Here is a 25,003-nt window from a genome sequence, read left to right on the forward strand (position 1 = left end):
GAAGCAGAAAAATAAACTGAATGTTTTAGCTACTGAAAAATTCTTTTTCCCAATGAAGACATTCTATGAAGCAGTTACCAAAAACAAGCAACCCACTCTATGTGACTTATATGCTTTTCGGTGTGAACAGGGAACAGTGTCAGAAACTTTAGAACCTAAGTTTGTAAACAAAGTTCGGGCCAACCAGAAGAAATGAAAGGACATGACAAGCACTGTAGAAATTAATAAATTAAAAGGGGCTGAAAATATGGGAAAGAAAAGGTTGAAAATAGGTTAAAGGATGAAAAGAATGAATGGAAAAGACATGATTATATCAAAGCTAAATCTGTGTCGTGTTTTAAAGATAATGTAGAGTCCTAAAGACAAACAGTGAAGAAACTACACAACATCATAAACTTCCTATGGGTAAAGAAGACCGGAGTCTGTTTTAAAAGGACTCAGCAGGTACTTGTACAAATTGACCTATAGGGTCATGTTGACCCATACATAGTGAAATTCTTAGTACTTTTAGATTTTGTTTTTAGTAATATTCATTGTTCCAGCACTGCGTTGCTGTTTATTCTCTGGCTGTATATTTGATTGAAGTTAACTGACATCATTAATCATGTACAAGAGACTTCATTATTAGATGATCCAGTTACTGTTGGTGTTGGTACACAAACATGAAAGGTCTACAAGTAAAGAATTTGTAACTTTTAGAACGCATACCATTTATGTTAGCATTATGAAGTTTTGCACCATTCCTCCTGGCACATGAATCATCCATGTGGTATGTGTTACTTGCCTCTTTGTCTCTTAGAAGCGGTTTCGGCTTTCAGTACTGTGTATCAGATCGGCCTGTCTGTTTGTAAGGTTGATGTTGGTAGTATCTTATTACTTGTGCTCAAATGACCCTTATGTAACTTAATAATGGCTTGAAACTCAAAAGTGATAATGATTGCTATCTGATTATGCTAAAGAAAGCCCACAAAGCTCCTCATTTAGGTGAAAAATAAAGAAAACATTGTATGCTGTTGTAGCAAAGGTCTGTGGTAAGAACAAACCTTTTTCAACCATAAAATTGTAGAGAAGGAAAAGCTCATGTTAATTCTGCTGTTATACCTCAAACTAAGCTAGAGAACAGTATGTGATAAAAAATAGAAGTGACATTAAATTTGTGGGTGGCAGCATGAACAGAAACTGTGTTCTAATGGATGGCAGTGTATTATGCCAGAAAGTGTTACGCCCCACTTGTCTTGCCATGTAGGCAGTGAGTGTATCTTCTCACGTCATTGGAAGAAAAAAAATGAGTATAGAACAGTAAGGTATTGTGAAAGAACAAGAGCACATTTACATATCTTTTGGTTTAATTACTGTTTTATTTTTATTGCCAATCTCTTATTTATAAGCTAAATTTCACCTTGGATACATGTGTTTAAGGGAAAATAGCATATGTTACATATTAATTACATACATTTTTATATAAGTGTATTTTTTGTATCAGATTATCTGTTGTGGTATTTTACAGCTTGTGTTGGGATGGCCTTTGTATTAATAATTGCCTCAACATGCAAAAGTTATGATGCTAGTAGCTAGCCATTTAGGTATACCAAGAAGTCATAAACACACACTCTCTGTCTCTCTGTCTCGCTCTGTGTGTATGTGTGTGGGGGGTGGGGTTGGTATTGTCTACAATTTCAGACATCCTACAGGTCTTAGGACTTCTACTTTGCACACAAGGAGAAACTCCTGGAAGCACTAACTCAATATGTCAGTTTGTTCTGCTCTAAGAGAATATGATAGATTGGGTAACTTATAAATAACAGATATTTAGTTTCTCACTCAGAAAAAATGAGAGGAAGCCAATTCCCAGTAAGGACATTTGCCTAGGAGTTGGCCACTGTTAAGTAATAGTAAGAATGTAATTCCAGGGCTGGAGAGATGGCTAAGGGTTAAATGAACTGCTGTTCTTGAGGAAGACCTGGTTAGGTTCTCAGCACCCATATCAGACAACTTACAGCTACCTGTAATCCCAGAGGTCCAGAGGATCTGATACCCTTTTCTGGACTCAGGCAGACACCTATGCATACGTATGTTCAGGCACACATAAAATAAAATAAATTTAAAATGCAAATGCCATTATGGTTATTTGAATGAGAATGGCCCCCAAAGGCTCATGTATTTGGATGCTTGCTCCCTAGTTGGTGGAACTGTTTGGAAAGAATGAGGAAGTGTGGCCTTGTTGGAATAAGAGGTGTGTCACTAAAGGGTGGACTTTGAGGTTTTAGAAGGCCACAGCAGGTTCAGTTTCTCTCTGTCTTTGTCTGCTGCTTGTGAATAAGATGTAAGCTCTCAGGTACTACTCCAGTGCCATGCCTGCCTGTCTTTTGCTGTGATACACACCCTGATAGTCATAGATTCATAAGGTCTAAATAAACCTTTCTGTAAGTTGCCTTGGTCGTTGTGTCTTCAAAGCAATAGAAAAGTAATTTAGACAACCATGATAGGTCTTTATTGTCAGCATTGAAGAGTATTGAAGAATATATTCTGTCTTATAAACTAAGCTGTTAGAGGTTGCCACTTTCTTTGATAGGTGGCTGCTCACCTTTTTTTTTGTGCTCCTTGAATGGAGGGAAGAAGTCTCAACCAAGCAGCCTCCTTTTGAACAAGTAGTCAGGAGGCTTTGCCAACTCACTCCAAGGAAACTTTACTACAGCTGTCAAGACCAGTGTACATTGGCTACATCTGAAGCTGTGACTTGTGCTTTAAGAGGTGTTGGTCCAGTCACAACTGCTCAAGACAGCTGCAACAAGTCACAACACAAGGCTTCTACCCAGTGGTCTTTTATTGCCTACTTGTAAGTAAGTCATTGTTAACATAAGTCATGCAGGCTGAGCTGTTAAAGCTGCTATCCCTAAAAGCTGATGAAATCCTGTGACTCCAGACCCAGGCACCCAGCAACAGTAACCACAAAGCAATGACTTCTGGAGCTGAAATTCTTGCTCACTCAGCAGCTAGGAGCCAACTAAAGAGTTCTTGAAAGGGACTGGAAGTAGAGACTGAAGGACTGCTGATGTACTTCCTGACAGAGGAAGAGGCCACAGAACTGAAACTGTATGTGGATACAGAGTCCAGACTTACCACCACCTACCCGTTGGCAAGATTTTTTGGTGCAGTCATGGCACACATGCTATGGGAGTAACTAACCACTTTTTAATTGGAATTAAGGCTCAGTCCATGAGATAGAACCCATAAATGACACTGCTAAAGTGGCCAAGAATCTTAGACTAGATAGATTTGGGGCCTAGGGGAAAGCCTACTATTATTATTCTGTCAAAGAAACATAGCAATAAAATGACTTACTGCTATACCAATGGATCATTGTATGGCTCAGCCCTCATCAGAGAAGCTTCCTCTTGAAGTAGATAGCAATTAACAGAGAAGCCCACAAATTGGACAATATGCAGAGAATAAGAGTCTTTGGAGTACTCATTCTTAAGTGGGATTTCTTCATCAAATCCGTCCCCTCAAGGCTTGAAGGTCTTTTCCAGAAGGGAGGTAGGAAGATTGTAAGAGGTATAGATGGTGTATAACTTCAGAGAAATTCAACAGGCTCAGTGCACATATAAAAACTTGGCATGTGGCAGCATGCACAGAACCTGCATAAGTTCAAGCCAGATGGGCTTCCAGCACCAAGAGGGGAAAGTTGACAGGTTATCCCACCCCCTACCCATGGAACTATTTGTAATAGATACCCACAGGCAAAGGGAAATCACTTTACTCCCATGGATTGTCAGTGGGGATATCAACCACTCTGCAGACCAGGCTCTGTGCCCAGGAGTAGTTGACTAATACAAAATGAATTTCTGTGTGTGTGTGTGTGTGTGTGTGTGTGTGTGTGTGTGTGTGTGTGTGTGTGTGTGTCTTCATTTTGTTTTGTTTTGACATTTATTTGTTTGGTTTTTGATTTTTACGTTTTGGTTTTAGCAAGTGATAAAGAACATCAAGTTAGATGTGTAGGGAGATGGGGAGGACCTAGGAGGAGTTGGGGAAAGGGAAAACATCAAAATATGTTGCACGAAGAAAACTTTTAATAGAGTCAAGACTTAGCTTTAGTTGCTGGAAGAGTTGTGGAGACCTGCTAAGAAGTAAGAGCTGAGGGTGCCATCACCTGAGGCTGGGAAGTTGCAGTCATGACTGCCTGGCGAAGGCTAAGTGCTTTGAAAGTCTAGAACTTGCTCTGAGTTGAACAGCTAGAGCAGTAGCTCTTCTTTGAAAGCTTGGAGCCATAAATCTCTAGCTTTCAGAGCTTGGGGTTGTAAGGTGCCTTTGGTGCTGAGGAGTTCAGGTTTTTTGTTGTTTGGGGGGCGCTGTCAATCCCAAGGAGATACTGAGAAAAACAGAACCCTGTCTAAATCCAGGCTGTAGTGGTCTGTGAGGCTGTGTGGTCTCAGCTATTTGGGACGTCGGATCACCTGGGTCAGTCAGTCCAATAAACAGCCCTCCTCCATGGCCTCAGCCGGTTCAGTTCCCGCCTCCAGGTCCTCGCCTGAGTTTGTGCTCTGACTTCCTTTGCAGTTGTACTGATGCACAACTGCTTTCTTCTCCCTGGTTGCCTTTGCTCGTGGTTTAGTCAATAGAGCGATAGGAACCATAACTGAGACGATTTCTCTTGAAGTTCCAGGAGTTTTTCTTCTACTCTCTGAACTTCTATTTTCTTTGGAATTTTCAGCCAGGATACCACAAAGTGATATTCTTGCTTCTTTTCCATAAAACTGGAGTTGGCTTGAACTTGCAAGTCAGTAATAAACAGGGAGATGACTAGTTCTGTATTTTTGTTTCTAATATTAATAGCAGTCTTTACTGCATTAAAAGTAACACCATAATTTTATATAAGACTCTTCTCTTTTAAAAAAAATCATTATGAATAGAGTGGTTAAAAAAACTTTTAAACAATAAGCCCTTAGCCAAATCAGTTAATATTAAAAATAATAAACTCTGCTATGTCTACTATTTTAAGCCAATAAAATTATTTTTGGATAGCACTAACAATAGGGGTAAAAAGTAAAACATTTATACTAAATGTATAGTGAGGTTCAGATAATTTGCATGTCCTTTATTCAAGAATAAATGCTGACCTAAATTAGTAAAGAATAATTAAGATTGATACCATGAGTTTAATGTAATAGAAGAAATGTTTATTATATGGCCTGGTAAGCATAGGAGATTTCTCTAAATAGTAATATGTACCTACAAAAGTCTTCAAAACTACATTCAATAAAGGATTAATTTTACTATCAGAAAATTCTTTATAAGGCTGGTGAGGTGAGTTAGCAGGTGGGATTCTGGAGATTTATCTCCAGGACTACATGGTGGAAGGAGAAAATCAACTCCAGCAAGTTGTCCTCTGACTGCCACACATTCATGCTCGGGTATGCACACACACACTTAATGTAATAAAAAATGGCATTTAAATGACCAAGTTAAAAATATTTCCATAAGGAAGCAGACACCGACAGGTAAACACTGAACTGATCTGGAATCCAGTTGCAGAGAAGGAGGCATGATGAGCAAAGGGGTCAAGACCAGGCTGGTGTAACCCACAGAAACAGCTGACCTGAACAAGGGGGAGCTCTTGGGAAACCAGCATGGGACTGATCCAGACCCCATGAATGTGGGTGTCAGTGAGGAGGCCTCGGAATTCTATAGGGCCTTTTGTAGTAGATCAGTACTTATCCCTAGCATAGGAAATAGACTTTGGGAGCCCATTCCACATAGAGGGATACTCCCTCAGCCTAGATACAAGGGGGTGGGCCTAGGCCCTATCCCAAAGGACATGACAGACTCTGAAGACCCCCCCCTCATGGAAGGCCTCACCCTCCCTGGGGAGCAGAAAGGGTATGGGATAGGTAGGGTGTTAGTTGCAGGGGTGGGGGGTGTGGGGGGGAGGGAAGGCCAAGGGAATTGGGATTGACATTTAAAATAATCTTGTTTCTAATTTAAATAAAAAATTGAGAGAAGAAAAAAAGAAAAGTATTTCCATAACTGTAGTCATATAACCTTTAAAATATACCTCTGACTATGAATTAAGTAGGTATTTGTTTATAATATTCAACATTGAAAATGTAAACTTGATTGCTTATAATTTTTCTTGCTTTTAAAAATGTCATTTTACCTCAATTTTCATAATGAATTTATGTCATGTGAGTTTTGATATTTTAAGATTTAATAAATATGAATAGAAATTATAGATTGATATAAAATTATTTAAAGTTTCTAACATTTGCCCTTAAAAGGACTTTAATCTAGCGAGAAAAATATGTAATTAAAATAATTATTCTCCTTTGGAAAAAAGTCAGTATGGGCCTTAATTAACACAAAGCTCAAGATTTTTCATTAAAATGCAAGGAAATGTCTCATCATAATCATCTTTCATGTGAAATCAATAAAAGCAAAGCTATTCCATTTTCCTTTTTCCTTATTTGATTTTAATTTCCTTGAGTGATGAATACTTGTGAATATTATCACCAACTATAAAATTGTTGAAATAGGAAGAATAGTGGAAACATTGGAGGTGGAGTACAGTAAGAAATAAGCATTGGCGGTGGGAACGGTAGCACATAACTAATCCTAGAGGTCAGGAACCAGGGAAACTGAGTTGGAAGCTAGACTGGATTCTACACCCAGCCCCTTTCTCAGAAAAAGAAAACAAAGTTAACTCTTTGTCTGACGTAGTCGAAGTAAGGGAACAAAACGCAACAAATGGATAAGAACAAAGTGAAGATTGCCGGAACACACTGTGACTTAATCTCATGGGTACTCAGATCACAAACATATTTTCTACTTGAATATGAGACATATGTTGCTGGCAGTAAAATAAGATCTCAGTGAGAACTGTTAAGTGCAAAAGCATTGTTATGCCTTACTCTTTTTCGTTTAAGATAGGATTCATGTTTTCAGGGATGGCCTTGAATTTGCCATGTAGTCAAGAATGAACCTTTAACGTCTGATCCTACTGTCTCCTCCTCCTGCATGCCAGGTCACAGGCCTCACAGTCATGCTTGACTTATAAAATTAAGGGATTGAATCCAGGGCCTTGTGGATGCTAAGCAAGCATAGTACCAACTAAATGACATCCCTAGTATGGATGTAACCATTTTACTCTATCATAAATCAGCCTTAACAGAAGAAAGATAAATTGCTCATATTTTCCCTTTTATTGAAAATAGATTTTTCTCACACAATATATCCTCATTAATGTTCCCCCTTACTTTATTCCGCCCAGCTCCTCCCATCTCCCCTCCCACCTGGATCCACCCCTTTCTTTCATTAGAAAACAAACAGGCTTCTATGGGATAATAACATAAAACAAAAACTAACACATCAGAATTGGACAAAACAAACAAGCAGAAGGAAAAGAGCCTTGGAGAAGGCAAAAGAAACAGTTCCACTTGTTTGCCCATAAAAACACTAAACTGGAAGCCATAATATATACACAAAAGACCTGTAGGGTAAAAGAGAAGAAAATAAGTAAAATAAAAGATAATAAGATAAAATTAAAAACAAAGAGCCCTGACATGACATTATGAGACAGAGAGCCTGCACAGATCCCATTGAATATGTCATATTTTTAGCAGTCTAAGGGTCAAGTGCAAATGTCTAGGCTAATATTCATGTGTTGGGCCATTTAATATGGAAGATCTTTAGTTAGATTTATTTTTTGAAACACAATAGTATTTAATCATATTCATTGCCACTTGAAAATCAGTGTGTAATTCTCTTAGGATTTAAGAAAGCTCCCTGCCTGAGATAGAGGCAAAGTCTATTTCCTTTTTCTTATTACATTTATTATGGGCTGTTAGGGCAACGAGAGAGAATACTGTGCAGAATGTCATGGTCCTATACATCAACTATTCATGTCTGGAATAAAAAGCAGCCCACTTATTCACTGTAAGGAACCCACTGTAATTCCTGGAAATGACTCAGATGAGATAGTTTTGTGTTACAATGCTTCGATCAAATGGTAAATACATATTTTAAAGTTAGATTTAGAACATATTTTATACAGTTATATCATGCTTGTATGAAGCCAATATATTAAATATGTAGCCCCACATTCTGAAATTTCACTTAACACAATGTTTGAGGCAGCCTAAATAAATACTCTTTCTATAAAGTGATTGAAGCTGATTATTTTGTAATGGAAACTGGTAGGTAAGTGTAAAGTTATAATTTGTCATCAGAAATGCTACAGTTGAGGTATGTTAATATCTGATGGGGGTATACTTATTTGCTTCCATTAAAGGGAAATCAACTGTCAGATCACAAGGGAATAATTATAAAAGAATGGAAGGCAAATGGAGATAATCTGACTTTTGTTCAGCTCATTAAAAATTTCGGCTCTTCAGCCTTTGAGTTTTCTTTTAATCATGTTACACAATGCTAGATGTAGTTGCTTTGTGTCACACAGAGCAAACTAATGTTTTCTGTCTCCTTATGTTCTAAGTAACTCTTAAAATGTACATACTAATGTTTTTGGTTCATGGATTGCTCCCCACCCTTGGAGCAATAACCAAGATTTTTTTCTCATACAATATAATCTGAATTCAGTTTCCCCTCCCTCTACTCCTCCCAGTTTCTCCTCCTCTCATCTGGCATCTGGATCCCCTCCCTTTCTGTCTCTCATTAGAAAAGAACAGGCTTCTAAGAGATAACAAAAATACAAAATAATATATAATAAAACAAAAACTGTCATATCAAAGTTGGACAAGTCAAGCCAACAGAAAAAGAGCCCCAAGAGAAGGGACAGGATCAGAGACCTACTTGTTCATACATCCAGGAGCTCCAATAAAGTATTAACTGAAAATATAGTATATGTGCAGAGGACCCATTGCCTGTCTGTGTGGGCCCTGTGATTGCTGCTTCAGTCTCTGAGCTCAAGTGAGCTTTGCTCAGTTGTTTTATGGGCTCTTTTTTCTCCTGATGATGGGTGGCTTTTTTTAAATAATGTGCTTCAAGATCTTTGCTTTATAATGTAATCACTCGTTGTCATTGGGCATTTAAGAGGGCAGCTAACTAAGAAGTTAGCTCTCATTTCACATACTTAGATATATAAAAAATAGTTATTTAAGCTTGTCTTGATTTCACAATGAAGCAGTTAACATAAATATCTATTAAACTTATTTGACAGCTTTAAAATTTAAAGTTACATATGTGGCTTACCTTATGTTTTCATTGCAAAGTGTGGTGGTTTCCATGAGGATGTCCCTCATAGACACAGATATTTGAACAGTTGGTCCCCAGTTGGTGACAGTAAATCCCTGGGGCAGGCTTTGAGAGTTCATCACCGTGCCCATTTTCCAGGTCACACACTATGCTCATGCTTGTGGTTGAAGATGTGGTCTCAGTGTCCACATCCCTCTGGAACCATAAGCCCAGATAAACTTTATTCCATAAATTGCCTTTGGCTATGGTATTTTTATCCTAGCAACAGAAAGTAAACAACACAGAAACCAATGTCCCAGACCAATAGGTGCTGCTTCAAGTTTTTCACACATGTAATTATTTGGAGATCTTGTTAAGACACAACACCAGTACCTCTGGCTGCAAAGATTCTGATTTAGTATTTCTCAGGTTAGAACCTAGAATTTGCATTTCTAATAAGTGTTAGGAGGATGCTGTTGTGCTAATCTGTGGATCACACTTACAGTCACAAGATTCAAATGTAGTTATCTTTTCAGTAGGTAGGAATGAAGGCTGCCTCAGATGAGTCAAAGGAAATACTAAATGTTCTCACAATCTGTTGTCTGTGAATAAGATAGATGCTGACATACTGTCTAGAGGAATAGGAAAGTACTATTGAAATAGGTTTTGGAAGAAAAAATTGTGAAATTTCATCAAAGACCATAAAAATTGTAATGAATATATATTTGTTACTACTGTTTCATATAAAAATGAAAATAAAAATATTTTCATATGGAAGACATAACTCAGTGTTTTTAATATATGAGAACTTAGTGGCATCTAAAGAAGAAAACCATAGGAAAACATACCTATGAAGGTCTGCTTGCATAGAGAGACCTTTTATGTAACACACTGTTGTTTAGATAATTTCCCTCATTTGAGAATTAACAAACAAACAAGTAAAAAGCCAGAGGTAGCATGTGCTTGAAATCCTGGCACTGGGGAGGTGGGGACTGGTCAGTTCCTCCTGGGCCTGCTGGCTGAGCAGTCTGGCCTATTTGGCTAGCTCCAGGCCTGTGAGAGCTACAAACAGATGTAAACCTGGGAATAGCACCCAACACCAGAGGCTGTTCCGTGGCATCTGTGTGTGTAACTAACTACACATAAGAACACACACAAAGCAAGCAATCTTAAAATTGGAATGGGGAGAAAAATAAATTAGAAATCATAATGACTGAGGGAATAACACACAGTGGTAAAGAACAAAAAGAAAAAAGGAGAGACAGATTTTACTGAAGTTTGGGGATAGGGCCATGGATTTAACTGTGGTGGGATGCTTGCCTGTGTGTGTGAAGCCCTGGGTTAGTCACCAGCATTACAGAAAGAAAACAGTTAAAGAATGGAAACAAACCCTTTTAGTGTCTCCTAAAATACTTGCAGCTTTGTTGGGGCACTGTCCTCAATGAGTGAATGTATTTTCCTCACATTATTATCTGATTTTACTGTCTTAAAATAACTTCCTAATCTACTCTCTTGTTGACAATCCCCCTCCCAGAGTGGCGTCATTAATAAATAGCCTTTATGAAAAGAATCATTTAATATTTTAAAATTACGTTTAATTTATTGTATGTGTTCACACAAGTGCCACATCATGTTGTGTGGTGGTGGAGAAACAACGTGTGTGAGTCACTTGTCTCCTTTCACTGTTCAAGTCCCAGCCATTGAATTCAGGTTGTCAGGCTTAGCAGCAAAAGCTTCACCTGAGCCACCTGGCTAGCTCCCTCACTCCCACCAAGCTTCAGTGTTTTCAACAACCCTGATTCTAAACCCCCTCCCTTTGTTGTTTGCTTGTAAACAGGTCTCTTGTTTGTACTGAGGCTGGCCTCGAATTCTTTTTGTGATACCGTGCTTAGTTTTAAAAACATTTTTATTGACCCCTAATCATCTTCCATGCTGTTTTTACTCATCTGTCCTATTTCTAGCTCTTGGGTAAATGTCTAATACTCATTTTTGTTGTTGTTGTTGTTTTTTGTTTTCTAGCCAGACTTCTTTGTTGGGGCCTCACTCCCTGACCCCTTATTTCTTCTGTTGGAACACTAGGGTATTGTTATAAGAAGAACACTGGTGGAATGTTTTCCCAGTATATCTGTGGCCCATTTGCATTCCTCCTTGAAAGTATGGGTTGGAAGGACGAAGGTGCACTCTTCTCCAGGAGCATTGGGTTCACAAGGGAAAAGGAACTGACGTGTGCAGTTGCGAAGGCTGGCAAACCTCAGTTGGAAGAGGGGGCCACGGATTGGAGACCCAAGAAGGAGCTCACGTTACTGTCTAGGTTTGAAAGCAACTAACAGAAATCCCGCTCGCTCCCTGGGGCAGCCATCCTTTCCTTTCTTCATGTCTTCAGTTGATGATATGGAGCGTACCTATACTGTAAAGGGCAAACATGTGTCACTCAAGACCCACTGATTCAAATGTTAATGTTATCCAGGAGTGCCAACATGGAAACATCCAGAATAATGTTTGACTAATTACCTGGAAACTGATAAAAAAAATTAACTGTGTCAAATAGAATATGCGTTTCCATCGAAATATGCAAGTGGATTACATGATGCAATTGATGCATTTTGGAATAATTGAGGGGGAAGAATGCCATTAGAGTGATATCTTTATATTCAAAATCTATAATTGATTTCACTGAGAATTGTCCTGACCTACTTTTGAATACTTACTGTTAAATCCCAAAATGAGGCTCCAAAAGGCAAGGGTAATTTTTTAAAGTAGGAACATACGGATTCAGAGTCTAGATTTTTAGCACACAGTGTTCTTTGAGGTGAATTTATTTTAGATGCTTGTAATTTTCTCTTCCCATAGTTGAATGTTCCATATCTTTTCATTATACTAAAGGAGCAAACAGAATGTTTTCCTTTGACTCATAATAACTTAGTCATGGAGTGATTATCTTTTCTTTGTGATGTGTATGTGGGAAGGATAGTATAAAAGCAAGGCAGTTTTCCACAGTGATTTCTGAAGGCTTTCAGAATATTTTTGCATATGTTTGCATTTGAAAAATATGATCTAAGACCTGATTACTCTAATGCAAACTGAAAATTAGTCCCTATGTGAGCTAATGGCTAGTAATTCTGTGAAACTTCTGTTCTTGACTTCAGAGTTCTTAATGAGTTTGCTATTATATGCAAGGCCCTAGGTACTAGGGAAAAATTGATGAGATATTTCTAAAATATAAGATAATTTCTTTAGTTCAGTGAGAAATAATTACATAATTATAGCACCATCAATAAAGGTAGCTCATTTACAGGACCGTTCTCGCTTCCTCCTGTAACAATGTATCCATTACTCTATTCATGTTTAGGTCAGCATATATGCATTAGTTTGTGTGCCTTTTTTCATTTCTTTAATTGTAAATACTTAAGGGCATGCATACAGTTCTTTCTATTAACCGTTAATTGTATACTATGATACAGTAGTTGGTAATTACCTTAGAGAAATTGGTAGTCTAAATAAGTAAGTAATATGACTGTTTAGCCTTTGCTGACCTGAAACTCTGCTATCTAGTCCAGCGTGGACTTGGATTCTCTATCTTCCTGCCTCAATCTCTAGTTTGCTGAGATCACAGTTGTGTGGCGCTATGCTCTGCTCTAGATAATTTGTTTCATTTGTTTTGTTTTTTAGAAAAGGTCTCATTTATCCCAGGCTGGCCTAGAACTTGTTATGTAGCCAAAGATGGCCTTGAACTTCCTGTTCCTGTAGAGGGGTGGGATATAAGCATATTGCTACCACACCCAGTTTCTGCAGTGCTGAGAATCAAACCCAGGGCTCCTGCATGCTAGGCAAGCTCTCTGCCAACTCAGGTATGTTCCCAGCCCCTAGTTTGCTGTTTTTGTTGTTTGCTTGGTTTTGAGATAGGGTATTTACTCTGTACCTCTGGCTGACCTCTAACTCACTAAATAGACCATGCTTGCCCTGGAGTCACAGAAACCTGCCTTCCTCTGCCTCAGTGTGTTGAGATTAAAGGTGTGAGCTACCTGTATTAGTAATAGCACTGGTTATAAGCACTGGACAAAGTTTGATTCAGCTCACAATTTTAAGAATCTTAAAGTTCACAAATTGAAGAATCAGTATCACAGAAGGAAGGACATGTTAGCTGAATCTTGATCAATAATAGGTACTGTGTGGGTAAAACTCTTGTCCTTTTCATCCTGCTCAATTTTTCTTCAAATCTTGGACAATGCCAGTCATTGCCTTTTACCACTTTGCTACAGCCATAGCACTGGCCAGCACCCTGGGAAGAAATCACCTGGTACAGAACGCTGCCTTTCAAATGTAGGGTCTCTGGCTATGTTTTTAGTTGGTCTTTGTGTCACTTTGACACTTTTCTGGCCTAAATAGCTTGAGGGAGGAAGGGAACATTTTGGCTCGCCGTGGCAGATGTGTCTGTATGTGGGTTTTGGTTCTTAGTTGTGGATCTTACAGTAAGAGTAAACATCACAGTGGCAGGAATGTGTGAGAGAAAGCAGCTTGCTGTATGGAAGCCAAGAAGCAGAGACATTGCCTGTGCTGGCAGCACCCCCACCCCCACCCCACGCACACGCCATTCTGTTTAGGCCTCCAGCTTGTCAGATGGTACTACCCATGCCTGAGTGGAGAGTTCGGGTCTTCTCTGGAAATGTCCTCCCAGGTTCACAGAGAGGTAGATGTGCTGTTCTCATCTCAGACACGTCTCAGTCCAGTCAAATGATGAATTACCCAATTCAGCTTTTTACATTTTCCCTGTAAAATAGATCTTAGAATATGTGTTATCATCCTTACAAACTCACCTGATGGCTGGTCAGAGGGCCAAGTGGGCGAAGTGTTTGCCGTGTAAACAAGGACCTGAGATCAGACTGCCAGCAGCCATGTAAAAAGCTAGGCCCTGTGGAGCACAGCTGCTCGTACTGGGGTCAGTCAGAGACCCTGTCTCAAACAACAATGTGGAAGGTTAAGACAGGGGTAGCTCAGTGGGTAGGGAGCTTGCGGCTAAGCCTAATGACATGAGTTCAGTTTCCAGACCCCCACATGGCTGAAGGCGAGAATCCACTCCCTGAGAGTTGTTCTCTGAGCTCCACATGCGTGCTATGTCAGTCCATGCACACATGCAAGAAAAATAAATGCAAACTTTATTTTAGAAAATAAGGCGGTGAAACAGTTGAGGAAGACACTCTGATGTCAGTCTCTTATTCGGGAATTTTCCAATGATGTGTATGAAGTTCTGATAGCTTCTCTGTATACTTCATTCATAAACCTCCAAGGTACTATGAATCACATTAAATAATTTTTTAAATTATATCTTTTTCCTACTTAATACGTAGCTTTCTGATGGTGGCTTATATCCTTTTTATCTTACATTTTCACTGTAAGAGGGACATAGTAAAAATATATTTTCCCACTCCCATGTCTGACAGCAGGAAAACAATTACAGTGTTGTGTGTATTCAGTGCAGGGAATAAGCAGGGAGACGGAATAATGAATTTAAAATGTAGGGCAGTTCAGCTAGATGGGAAGAACATTTCAAACAATGGAAGGAAGATAGAGAAGGTCACAGTGGTGGGGAAATCGAGTCCAGTAAGAAACTTAGAAGATTGGTGTGACCAGAAAAAAAAAGTCTGTGCAGGGGGGCCAAGAAGTGGAAGCTGGGAGTTGTCTAAGGGATCAAATTATGAAAGGACTTTGAAGGCATGCAAGACTGTTGTAAAAACGTCTTAGACAAATGCTAAGACATGGAAGGAAAATAAGTAGAAACTGTGGTGACACTTTGAGGGCAGATTCGATGATGACCACAAAAAAGAGGAAGGTATCTTCTAATGAGGTCCTGGGCATGTTTTTGTGATGGTCTGTCAAACAGCAGTCAGAATTGCACCATTAAAGTCAGGAAATGTGAGGACACATTTTAAACCATTCATGCGGATTCAAAGGTCCAGGTTGGAAGCAGTAATCAGAAGGAAGAGACAGTCTAAAGGTGGTAGAATACCAGTGATGAGAATACAGCAAAGCATAATGTCATTGGGTGGTAGAGGTTGAGAAGAGAAGAGCTGCTCTTGAAAATATCCAGGAGACAGACTATCTTGGGCTTTGTAAAAACTACATTTATTTATTTTTTGTTCAGATATGCATACACCATGGCACACATGTAAAGGTCAGAGGACATTTAGGAATTCGTTCCTTTTTCACCATATAGTTCTTGTGGATGGAACTTGGGTCATCAGGTGTGGCAGCAAGTGTCTTTATCCACTGAGCTATCTTGCCAGCCTATCCCAGTTATTTTTAAGTTATGAAAATGCAGCTCAGTTTCCACACCGTGAGTCTTAGATTAATAAATGAAGAAAATAGAGTTGAGGATGTCTTCATGGGAGTACTTAGAGGAAAGTTGAGAGCAGAATCGGGCTAAAAGTAAAGAGGAGAAGGCTGAATTCAGGAATATTTAGGTTCTTACAATCATTAAGAATCCAAGGGGGTACAATGAAAAAGTGTTCTGAAAGGCTAACCGCTGTCAGCACATGTACTCCATGGCCAGCATGTGTTGCTAGTGTGGTGGTCTGAAGTAGGTTTCTCGGTTTACTTTAATGGTAGCAGATTAGTTCCTGTAACAATAATCTCACTAGCATGTTTAGACTATATTTACCTGGTCTTGTCTTGTCTCTTCTCAGAATGGTGAGGTTCACTTGTCTAGTCAGATGTCTACAGATGTTACAGTTTTACCAAGTAATTCTTCGGCCACACAAAAATTGTTTTATTTATTTATTTATTTATTTATTTATTTATTTATTTAGTATTCAGATGGCTGTAATATACATTATTTCTTCTCCTATCCTCCCCTCCCTAATTTTTAGTTCCCTTTGTTCCCCTACACCTTTTTTGCTTTGAATAATGTGCATGACTATAAAATCTAGGAGCCACATGTGTGAAAACATGGTGTTTGTTGTCCTGAGTATGGCTTAATTCACATACCGTGATCATCTCCAGTTGTATCCATTTTCCTACAGGTGACATGACGTTGTTCTTTATGGGTGAAAAACAATGCCACTGTGTATATATGCCACATCTTCTTAATCCTTTCTTTGGTTGTTAGACACTTAGGTTGGTTCTGTAACAGCTGTTGTGAATGGTACCATGGTAAGCAGTATTGTGGAAGTATTACATGATAGGCTAGACCGAACTTCAGTCTCAGTGCTCAGCACCAAGTGTTTAATCTACTAAGCCATCTCCCAGCCCTTTAATGAGTGGTTTTTTTTTCATCTTTTGAAAACTGTCATTCATTTCATTAGTCCATGTACTGATTTATTTGATGGTTCCATTTCTTGGTTAGTTCTGCAAGTTCTTTGTATATTTTGCATATTAACAGTCTGTTTTATGCAGCTAGCAGATATTCTCTCTCACTCTCTGGGCTGTTATTTCACTTTATTTTTCCTTTTCTGTACAATAGCTGTTTAGTTTTATGATGTCCCACTGTTGATTGATGGCATTGTTTTCTAAAGGACCAGAGGCCTATTGACAAAGTTCCTTCCTGGGCCAGTGTGTTAAAGTGTTTTCCATACTTTCTCCTCCAATGTTTTACGTATCTCATTAAGGTCTTTGATCCAGTTAAAGTTATTTTTTGTGGAGGATGGGGGATACTCTTCCACATGTAAATGTCCAGATTTTCCTATCCTTGTTTGTTTATTGGGAAAAGCGACTCTTTAGCTCACATACCTCATGTCCATAGTTTAGGAGCACAGGTCAGAGAAAAGCTTTTATGCAGCTCAATCCAAAGAAATTCTTCAGATTTGAACTACTCTACCAGTTTTCCTCGAATCTTGTAAAATCTTTTTTGTGGAATCATAAGTTCTGTAGAGATCTACATATGTTTCAGGCTTGGCTCAGCCATGTCAGGCTTACAGGAAGCTGCACTGCCAGTGCCACAGTGAATGAGCCAGTAGTATGAAAATGTAGAGCTATCTGATACATTTCGCCAACACATAAACACCATAGCAGTCAAGCTTCCTTACCCTGAGACCCACATTTAGTCTGTGGGACCACAGCCAGGCAGGTCCCTCAAGGACTCAAGCTCCAAGGATGCCCAGGGCTGTATACCTTAATGACTAACATGATGGGGGTGGAGGATACCATGGCTGTAACAGGTCAAGGACCCTCCTCCCTGCTCTACATTCAAACTGGGCCAACCTACAGTGTTCTCAGTGTCTGTCCCAACCCCTTCCCACCCTATCCCCAGCACTGCTTGCCTCTGTCCCCTCCTAAACCATACGATGGCTGAGAGACCAGCCATCACCCCTTCCCTAGCATTCTTGTTTTTATCTTAGGTGGTAAGAAGAACATTTATCTTCTTTTTTAAAAAAAATTTTCCCCCAAATTACAGTATATCAGTGTTCAGTGATTTACTTTAAACAAAGTTTTCTGCATACCTGATTATTTTTTGTGTCCCCTGGAAATGGAGTAAACGTCATCTCATCACTGCCTTATACTAATAGTGTGAAACACTACTCCCTTCAATGTTTTCCTTGAATTACTCATTTTCAGATGCCTTGTTAAGAAGTTACTTGAGAAGCAGAATAGAATCTTATTAAAATCCCTATAAGTATTACTAAATTAGGAACTTGAAGAGTCTTGCAGATGGCAGGGTTCTATAGCTTTGTTTACTTCCATCCAGGGTATCAGACAGTAGAATGCAGATGGATTCTTATCTGAAAAATAAATAGGCAAATTCTGTGAGTCTGCAATGAGGAAACCCACTTTTCTTATGGGTACCATTTCTTCAGTAATTGCTTTCACCTTTTCGATGAATAAGCAGTGTAGTTATGACCCGTGCTTTCCTGCAGTTGTTAGCACAGCTCCTCACAGTGCTTACCTAGGAATAAATGCCTTTTGTCATTTTACCGTACAACTTTTGATGTTTAGCAATCTTTTATGACCTAGTTTGTGTTGACTGGTCAACACAACCACCCCCCAGCCTGTTCTAGTGATTTCCAACCACAGCTTATGTTATCCCTAGGATGAAAATAATAATTATCAAAATCATCTGCAATTTTATAGAATGAGTCTCACAGCTTTATCATTTAATAAAACCCATTTCTAATGGTGTTGTTACATAAATGTCTTTTTGTTCTTTGTTCTAGTATTTCTTTATATGGAGAGAAAGAGAGAGGGGAGTGTGTGTGTGTGTGTGTGTGTGTGTGTGTGTGTGTGTGTGTGTGTGTTTCATACTACATAGACAGGCGTGGTTCCATAGGGGATTTTTATATACAAGTATATAATGTATTTTGAGTGTTGCCCCCTTGCTTCCTTGCATCTCTGCGCTTTTACACCCACTGGGAAGGGGTCTCATGAAAGGAATGCCATTTTAACCATTTCTTCATGCCCTTTAAAGACCATTTTAGGGATGCTTACAGATACCTAAGGACATGTAGGTGAGGGCATTGACAGCGGGGCAGGGGCTTCGTTGAAGCTGTTTTATTGGGTGTGGAGGCACATAGCTTATATCTCAGTACTTGGGAGGCAGAGGCAGGCAGATCTCTGTGAGTTCAAAGCTAGCCTGGTCTACATAGTTAGTTTCAGGCCAGTTAAGATGACAGAGAGAGACCCCGTATGAAACAACATGTTTATTGGACAGTGACATTTAGTGACATGGTGCATTTTGTTAGTTATATTTTATGGCAAAAGAAAATTGTAAGTCAAGTGTTTAAATTCTAAACCTATGTGGAAATCTATTACTTAGATTATCTATTATGTAATAGTATAAATACTATTTCTAAATTCTTGACTTCTTTCTCATCCAACTGTTCTGCTGGTTACTTGGATTGTGGTTGTGGGGAGTGTTATAGTGAGAGGCTTGCACTGTTTGGTTGTGTTGTTCTCTTGCCCTGACACTCAGCTCTGATAACCAAATAATCTTTAAGTTATAGTTAAAATGAACCATGCATGGATAACGTGCAGTTAACATTTGCTTCCATGCACACATGCCTGAGCCTCATATCCAGTTAGATGCTGTCTTATGCCAGATTCCTGCTGTCAGCCCAGCTTGAACAGATGGTGGGCTAGGCCCCTGGGACTGTCTGACCCTGTGTTTTCAGCTGTAGATCCTCTGTAGCAGTTGTCAGAAAACAAAGCATTGTTACATGGTAAAATGACTTCACTGCTTTCTGGCTTGGTGGAGGTGTTTTGCGTGTGTGTGTGTGTGTGTGTGTGTGTGTGTGTGTGTGTGTGTGTGTGTGTGTGTCTGTCTGTCTGTCTGTCTGTCTGTCTGTCTGTCTGTCTATGTGTGCTTACACACACACACACACACACACACACACACACACACACACACACACACACAAACACACACACAATAGATTTCAGGTGTTAGATTTCCTGGTAGTACCTTAAAACATCCATTCTTGTTAAAGGTGCAAAATGAAAGCATATACTGGAAGAATTATCATCCTTTAACTCAGAATCCTGGGTAGATAAGGAACATACAAAATAGCAGTTTCTAATTTTTTGACCCAAACCTTTGATTAAAAATAATATTTTACAGGAACTGGAGAAGTAGCTTAGTAGTAGAGTCTTTACATGTTAGAAACCCTGGGTTTGGGTCCCAGTATAGCAAAAGCAAAATGTGTATGTGTGTCTGTGTGGGCGCATGCCCATGTGTACATACAATCATATTTACACATATCTAATTTAACCCAGAACATAAAAGAATAAAAATTTTAGCTTAATGTGTGCATTTTAAATTCTTTTGTTGTTGTAGGTAATAATTGTTTTTTCTCTTTCCAATTTAAAATAAATTTTAGAGCTCACTGATAGATTGGACCTGCAGTTTGAAAAAACATTTAGGGGCTGGCAAGGTGGCTCAATGGACAAAGATGCTTTCTACCCAGCCTGATGATGTAGGCTTGATCCCTGGAACTCTAGTGGAGGAAAGAGCACTGACATCCCATAAGTTCCCCTCTGACCTCCAGAAACTCACTGATACAAGAGCATGCCTGTGCACACGGCACACACATAGAAAGAAGTAAATGTAAAAGTGTCAAGACAAAAAAATCACTAATGTTAAACATAAACTATAAAGAAAGACATTTTGTGTACTTTCTTGAATTATTTGTGTAATAATGTGTTTCCTACTCCATTATTCATGTTACCTGTCTTATAAGAAATTCTTAGTATTTTCTTTTACTTATGTGTTCAAAGACGTACAGCAAGAAAAGCATATTATGCAGTCAGATTTTAATTGAAGATTTTAATGAGCCCTATAATTTTCTCATTAAATACACATCACTTCTCATTGCCTATAATCAAATATAATGTTTGGGGGATTTTCTTTATTTCTGTCATCTAGATAACCCATTGCCTTTTGGTTTAATAGGTTATTTCAATAATAGACACATGAAGGAGCTTTTGTCTTAAGGCACTTTAGGGAAAGCAGTAAGGAGCTCTTGAACTTCTGTATCACCAAGGCCAGTTTTGAATGTCATGGAGGTTATTTACTATTTCTTTATATTAATAGTGTTTCTAATAAGTTATAGTAAAAATGAGGTCATCAGGGCCTAGAGAGATGGCTCTGTTCTTCCAGAGGTTCTGAGTTCAATTTCCAGCAACCACATGGTGGCTCATAGCTATCTATAATGAGATTTTGTACCCTCTTCTGGTATACAGGCAGAACACTCTATACATTATGAATAAACACATCTTTTTTAAAAAATGTGGTCATCATAGGGGAATATGTAATCTTAACCATCATTCAGTACATAAAAAATTACATGAGGTATAGGTTTTACTCATAATCACTGTTTCCAAGTTACTGTACCTTTATAGGAAACCATAAAAAAATACATAAAATTAAATTGGTATAGCTCTAAGAATTTACAAAGGATGTAAAAAAAAATAAAACCATTCCTGTTCCAAATTGATACTTACAGATGTTTACAAAGTGGAGTCAGAGATAGGTAGATAAACTGTAGTTTAATGAGGAAAAATACTCACTACGAAAAGGGAGCCAGTGACCAGGTTTGCACCTGAGCAGGGGGGATCCTGAAAATGCTTCCTAGTCAGCTCAGCCAGGTGAAAGAGAGCTGAGTGCACACCTCCCTCCTTCTTAAACCCTTATTAGGTAACTGACCATACTCAAGAGGGTGTGGTCAGTGGTAGCTGTGACCAGGCCCAAGCAGGTGTGGTCATCAGTACCTCTTAATCAGGCTTTCTCCCTACAGTTACTGTTGAAGCCAACACTAAAGCTAAGTTGTTCTGTAGTTGACAGATTAAGAAAACTCCCTCTGTAGTGTGACTAGAGATAGACAAAATGGTACTATAGTGCATTGTGAAGACTGAAACAAGGTAAGAGCAATTTCTGTAAATGTTTCAGTGTATCTGAGACCAACTTTTATTATGGATAGGGAACGTTCTTAAATAATTTGTCATTTACATGTTTGCATTACAGAATTTCATGGGAGTCCTGCCCCCTTTTCTTTCTTTCAGACACAGAAACAAGTGAAAAAATACAAGGAAATGGAATACTTCAATTGTTTGCAAATCTGTTGACGCCACAGTCTTCCTGCACAGCCAAAGTAGCCAACATCATAGCAGAAGTAGCCAAAAATGGTGAGGTTTCCCCCAGAATTTTCTGCTCAGAACATCTTCAGTTTTACACCTTACTTGTCAGTATGCTTTATTAATTTATGTTTGGTTTCATGATTAGACTTTTTCTACTTCTCTTTTCTTTAACTTTATGTTACCATTTTAGATGACTCTAGTTAACAATTATTTTCTTCATGTATTTCTACCTATGCAGAGTAGAATAAAGGGAAGCTGATATTTGTCTCCATTGTCCTTTTATCATTTCTCAATTTAGGTCTAAGAGTTTTTAGTGTCACTTACTCGTTCATCTTATCACAGGGACTTCGTGTTGGTTTGTGTTGTATCTACAGAGCCTGGATAATTATCCACCTGTCACGCTTAAGTTTTGCATGTTTTGAATTGACAATTGATAGCAACAGTGCAGTTGGAATGTATATTATGTTTTCCACTCTTGCTTTCATAGAAAACAATTATGCCTTAAATTCCCTACTGAAAACACTGTGGGGAAGAAAAATGATAATATAAATTATATAATACTTAGTTCATCCCATTGTGTGTTATTTATATCCAGTGACAGATTCCTTGGAAGAATTAAGCCAGAAATATATTTACATAATTTTAATTTAGTCAGTTTTAGCAAATACCACGTAAGTAAAGCAACCTTTAAGCATAAGAGGAAACTCTAGTAATTATAATAATACTTAGTATGTTTCAGTTGGACAGAATCTGGTATTGTGCCTTTTATTCTAATGTTTCATAGATCAGTACTTTTATAGGAAATTTAAAATTTTCTGATTTCATTTGAGTAATTACCATGCTAATTGATTTTGCAAAGAACTATTGTTTGGGCTGGTATGACACGTACATTTAGGTACTGGCACAAAACACTTCCCTTATTTCAAGCTCATCAAAGTGCCTTTCGGGTGTCCGTGAGCTTCTGTACCGGTAAATCACATTTGATTGGTTGCTGAAAATGGTCCATGATCTAAGATACTGACCTGGGTACTTCAACCAGACTCTTTTTATTACAAAGCAGCTTGGGTTTTTAAGATAAGTAACATTTTTAATCTCATCAGAGTCACAGTGTAGTTCTTGGGAATTCAGAAGGCAGGCTTCATTTTTATCATAAGTCCTCTTTCTTCTAGAGGTGCTGTGGAGAGTAGTAGCTGTGTCCTAAAGACAGAGTAGCATGTTTACCGTTAGCATCCTCAGTCAGGCTAATAAAAGGCATATCACTCTACCAGTGGGAATAAATGGGACATATTTGGCTGTTTATTGCTTAACTAATCTCACTAAAAAAAAAAAATAATGAGTAGCTGAGAAAATTGAGTAGAATCTTAAAGTTTGGGGTTTTTTTTAACTTTTTTTTAGAGCACAACAACATATTCATTGGGCTTATATTCTTATTAGAAAGTTGACAATAAGAAAAGACTATCATATGAACCATAGAAAAATGAGATTAGAGGCGATTTCTTTTCATTGCTATGCAGATTATGTTGCTAAAGGAAGAAATATTAACATATAACTCATAGGTTCAGATTTGACATAAAATGTGCTTAAATTTTATTTGCTTATAAAAGAATGTGAATATTGATATACCCAACTATGTTCGAAATTCAATGAGAGATTCAAGCTTGATGTGGCGTATAGTAATAATTACAGTAGTAGACATTTAGACCTTTTAAGTAAATTATTCCAGTAAATGATAGACTTAAAGCTGATTTGAAGCAATAGAGAAATAAGCAAGACAGAGATAATCTAGTAGTATTTCTTTCCCTTAAAGTTGGCCTGGGTAGATTGCTCAGCAGGTAAAGTACATGCTGCACACATATGAGGACTGAAGTTCAGGTCCCCAGATCCCATGGGAAAACTGGGCTAATGTGTTGGTGCCTGCAATCCCAGCACTCTAGGGGCAAAGATGGGATTTCCAGAGCTACCTCGATAGCTAAACTAACCAGAATCCATGAAGTCCAGGTTCTGTAAGAGACCCAGTATTGGAAAATAAAAAGCTAATGAGAAGATAACCCAATGTCAACTCAGGCCTCTGTACACATGCTTGAACACTCTTGTGTATACATGGTCCTGTGCACCACACACACACACACACACACACACACACACACACACACACACACACATATGCAGTAAATAATAAAAACTAGTGTTGTCAATTATATGTAATAGAACCAGTAATTCTCAACATTAGCCACTGTTACATGCTTACATTTATGTGATATATACATTATTCCAAATTCTTGTTGTAGTTTATCTGTTTAACAAGGTGGTTCTGATGAATGTAAGGTTAAGAACCAAGTCTTGGTCCAAAGCGGTACAGAATCAACAGCAGGAATCAACATTATGCTTTTTCTTCCCATATCAAACTTTCTACCAGAATGCTCATAGCATTAATAATAAATAGATTAAGGAATTGCTATACTAGAAACATGGGAGTTTCTTATTCAGTATTGTAGTTTAATGTATTTCAATTCTGTCCTTCATTCCATATCAGGTAGGTGTTTGTTTTAATGTGAAATATGTTTGCCTTAGAAGCAGCACTTTAGAACACTGGGTGGGGCGGGGGGCAGGGGGCAGGTACTATGTTGTCTAGTATCTAAAGCTTACCTTGACACTTAAAGTGTTGGCACCTTAGCCCATGACTGCAAGAACAGCCATCAGCATTAACTTTAGAGATAAGAGTGTGTGTATCAAAACAGAAACTTGTCATTCTTTTTTATTCCTGCCTTACTGTTTTTGTACATTGAAAGAAAATTGTAGAAAGCTAGGAGTTAATGAAGGAAGGTAATTAGAAAATCCAAACTCTGGTGGTGGAGCAGTATTTAGAGTCCCAAGCATGAAGGCATACTCCAGCACTCCTTGATTTGGCCTGCGAGCTTTGGATTAGTACTTGGTTCCTTCAGGTAGTTGAAAACGAGAAAGGTACACACAGATCTCATTTTCAAAATATATGTTAGATATATAAATCTGTAGAGACAAAGAAAATTATTTTGTGGTTTTCATCTCAGCCCACACTTATGATAATACTAAATAAGTATGTGGTTGAAGTAAGTTTGGCAAAGAAAAAGTTAAAAAAAACATAAGAAACTGTGAATATTTTTACTAAATCAAAGGTACAAAGGGGTGAGGAGCCGCATTGTTTTCGAGTTTTGTTAACACTGATCTAAAGCAATGCCTCTGAATTGAATTCCTGTTTTGAAGTCCACACATAATGCAAAAAGAA

The 25,003-nt window shown here is 38.3% G+C and overlaps 1 protein-coding gene across 6 annotated transcripts in view; it reads left to right on the forward strand.

Moving 5' to 3' along the window:
* Positions 1 to 25,003, forward strand: part of Rap1gds1 (Rap1 GTPase-GDP dissociation stimulator 1) — a 126,785-nt gene that overhangs the window by 34,384 nt on the left and 67,398 nt on the right. For 5 of the 6 annotated variants that reach the window (XM_027395826.2, XM_027395827.2, XM_027395829.2 and 2 more), the window contains exon 3: positions 21,667 to 21,789. In XM_027395826.2, coding sequence (XP_027251627.1) covers positions 21,667 to 21,789 — 123 coding nt within the window. Of the gene's footprint in view, positions 1 to 12,888; positions 13,032 to 21,666; positions 21,790 to 25,003 lie in introns of those variants that run through there. The other variant, XM_027395828.2, reaches the window with a different exon arrangement.

The sequence above is a fragment of the Cricetulus griseus genome, assembly GCF_003668045.3.
Source record: "Cricetulus griseus strain 17A/GY chromosome 1 unlocalized genomic scaffold, alternate assembly CriGri-PICRH-1.0 chr1_0, whole genome shotgun sequence".
NCBI lineage: Eukaryota > Metazoa > Chordata > Mammalia > Rodentia > Cricetidae > Cricetulus > Cricetulus griseus.